The following is a 2,817-nucleotide window of genomic DNA, read 5'->3' as shown; positions in this document are numbered from 1 at the left end:
TCTCAAACTTAGTACATTCTTAAATCTAGGTGTGGTTCCTCTTGAGAGCACTTTAGTTGATCTTCCAGCCTTTGAAATAGGGGAAGCTATGCATTAAGTGTATGTGTTAAGAGTGTTACCTCCCTTCCAGTTCACTTATGTTGGAAAGCATTCTCCGCCACTCAACTCACTACAGTGTGTGTTAGATTCAGATGTTGCCTCACATTTGTCACACAAATTATTCCATATCCAACTAAGATTTATTGAACTCAATTTTCTGGGTTCACGCTCAGTTCACTGAACCATAAATAAACAGAGGATGGTGTTGCATGACAAATTCTTGTAGTCTATTTTGCAGTTCAGTGTGTCAATTGAACAAAAACTCATGGAAGTCTCTTGGCAGCAGTGAGAGGTCTCTTATGAAGAGTGTCTGTACTTTGCAAGGTAATTATGAGCAGGTGGTGGAGAAGTAAAACGTAAGCTCCACATAGGGCTGCAAATCCCTCACTGAGTTCAGAGACTTGAATCCATTTCTGACTGGGAAAGATAAACAAAATGAGACCAACAGGCAAACTCACACTGCTAACGGACAGAAGAATCTGAGCCAGTTTCCACCCATCTCTGTCTCTGAAACACAGGGCCTGCTGCATGATTGTACTGGCACTGAAGAGACACAAAACCGGGCTGATATATACACAGAGTCTTGATAGCACCAGTGCAACCTTGCTGATTCCCAGTTTCTCTATTTCTTCGATCATAAGGCAATCCAGTTCTCCTTTCTGATTCCACAAACAGAAATTGTAGAAGCCAATTCTTTTGGTGGGAAGATTGACGATATTCCCAGCTTCCAAGACAAGGGCATATAATAGCAAAGCATTATAACCAATAGCAAGGGAGAAATGACTCAGGTACAAGAGGCAGGAACTGTAGGTTGTCTCTCTTAACCCTTTAATGAATTCAACAATGGTTTTTTGGATCTTCAGCTGCATTTTTCACCTGAATACCTAGCAGAAGAAAGTAAACAGGTTGGCTTCTAGGAACTATGTCTCCACTTTCTCACATACTTCCCAACTGTCTTAGGGACCAGTTTTATACAATGTTATAACAATGTGATGCTAACCACGTTTCTATTATCAACAGTGTTTTTAATAAATTACAATTGCCTAGTTCACACAATATCAAGCCATACATGATGGTTTACAATCTACAGTTGGTAGATATACATCAAACACAAGATCATTCACACTCCTGGAAAGGTTTGGGTGCAGCCACTGAGATTTCCAAAAGTTATTACAAATTGTAATGTGTAAATCAGGGGTCTCCAAACTTGGCCACTTTAAGACTTGTGGACTTGTGGAATTCCTCAGCTGGCTGAACTGGCTGAGCTCAGCTGGCTGAGGAATTCTGGGAGTTGAAGTCCACAAGTCTTAAAGTGGCCAAGTTTGGAGACCCCTGGTGTAAATGATAAAAAGAATTTCATACTGTAGAAATGGAATGAATTTGAATGTTTTTAATTTGCTTGGAGATGCTTCCAACAGAACTTTCAAAGACCAAGTCTAGCTCCTAGCCTAGTTAACATTTTAAAGGGGGAATTATACAAGTTCCTAGATAATAGTTCTAACAATATGTAGTTATATCTTACCTCCAGTTTCATAGGCAATAGGTCCCTTACACCAGGAGCAGCTGAAGCAAATCAGAACATAATCATTGGCTTTCTTCTCCTGTGATTCATGGTGGGTCTTATATTTGGATATTGACTAAAGACATGCTTCCTTTACAAGGTAGAAGAAGCATGTGTACAATACTTACTACACCCTTGTCCTTCAAATTCAGTAGGCAAAGAATGCTCTTTAGGTTGAGGATAAGATCTAAAGGTGAACTAAGCCTGCATTAAAAATGCAAGTTCATTCATATGCACTAAAAGAGAAACAAATCTACCGTTTGAAAAGTAGGATGAACATATTCAAAATCGCAGGCAACGTGCAATCTATCCCAACCGCGGAGCATTAGGATGAGGAAGGCTGGGTTAAAGACCTCGTTCGCGATCTTCTGACTTAGCACCAGAAGAAAGAAAGAAAGAAAGAAAGAAAGGGGGGGGGCACCCAGACCGCTTGCTTTCGTTTGGGGTGCCCGCCGTTGAAGCCAATTCAATTGGCAAACCCGCAGGGGCCTCCGTTCTCTCGGCCCAGTCAGGAGGCGAGGTCGAAAACAGGGGCTGCCAAATATTCCAAGACCATTGCAAAATAACCGAGAAGAATTAAAGAGTGCTCTTGCCTAGCTCTTAATTCCGTATTACAATGGCCCTACACCTCGTGAACGCTTAAAGTAGTAGCCAGGAGTAGTAATAATTTTAAAAAGGTTAGAATACTTGCCGGCGAATCCACAGGCATTCAAGTCCCACTGCTGGAAGGGATCCTGCTTAGAGCTCAGGCTCTCTCACTTTCAGTCTTGTTTACTGCTCGGTCTGTTTTTACTTTTCGGATCACGTGCTAAAGTCAGCCGATTTCCCTTTCGGTTTCGTTTGTGTTCGTTTCTCCGCAATCGGGTGCTTTCCTACCAGAGGGTGTGTGTGTGTGTGTCTGTTGTCTCGTGGTTGTTTTCTTGCATTCCCCCCCCCTCCCCTCACGGGAATCCAGTCATCTTTCAGAAAGTACTGTTTGACATTTTCTTGTGTTTCTGCTTTTTAAATAATCACGTCGCAGTTTAGGCACGCCTCTGTAAAGCTCACAGAATTATGAATGTTGTAATTGTGAGAAATACGTCGTTAGAGCGCGAAAGCTCGGTGACAAAGCAGAAATGTCAAGATTGGTTCTTTTACAACCTGTGGACTTCAACTCC

At 41.9% G+C, this 2,817-nt stretch overlaps 1 protein-coding gene across 2 annotated transcripts; it reads right to left on the bottom strand.

Moving 5' to 3' along the window:
- Positions 1–232: 232 nt before the first annotated feature.
- TMEM140 (transmembrane protein 140) lies at positions 233–2,488 on the bottom strand. Of its 2 annotated transcripts, none has more exons than XM_060694604.2 (2): positions 2,352–2,488; positions 233–983 (listed from the first exon to the last, which is right to left on the bottom strand). In XM_060694604.2, the coding sequence occupies exon 2, from the start codon at positions 966–968 to the stop codon at positions 363–365; it is 606 nt and encodes a 201-aa protein (XP_060550587.2). In that variant the 5' UTR covers positions 969–983; positions 2,352–2,488; the 3' UTR covers positions 233–362. The 2 variants fall into 2 exon arrangements, with proteins under 2 accessions (XP_060550587.2, XP_087730053.1); XM_087873927.1 differs by lacking the exon at positions 2,352–2,488 and adding an exon at positions 1,622–1,703.
- Between the last annotated feature and the right edge of the window lie 329 nt (positions 2,489–2,817).

Source organism: Pantherophis guttatus, chromosome 7, assembly GCF_059756535.1.
Source record: "Pantherophis guttatus breed Tessera chromosome 7, ASM5975653v1, whole genome shotgun sequence".
In the NCBI taxonomy this organism is placed as follows: Eukaryota; Metazoa; Chordata; class Lepidosauria; order Squamata; family Colubridae; genus Pantherophis; species Pantherophis guttatus.
This window is presented reverse-complemented; position numbering and strand designations above follow the sequence as displayed.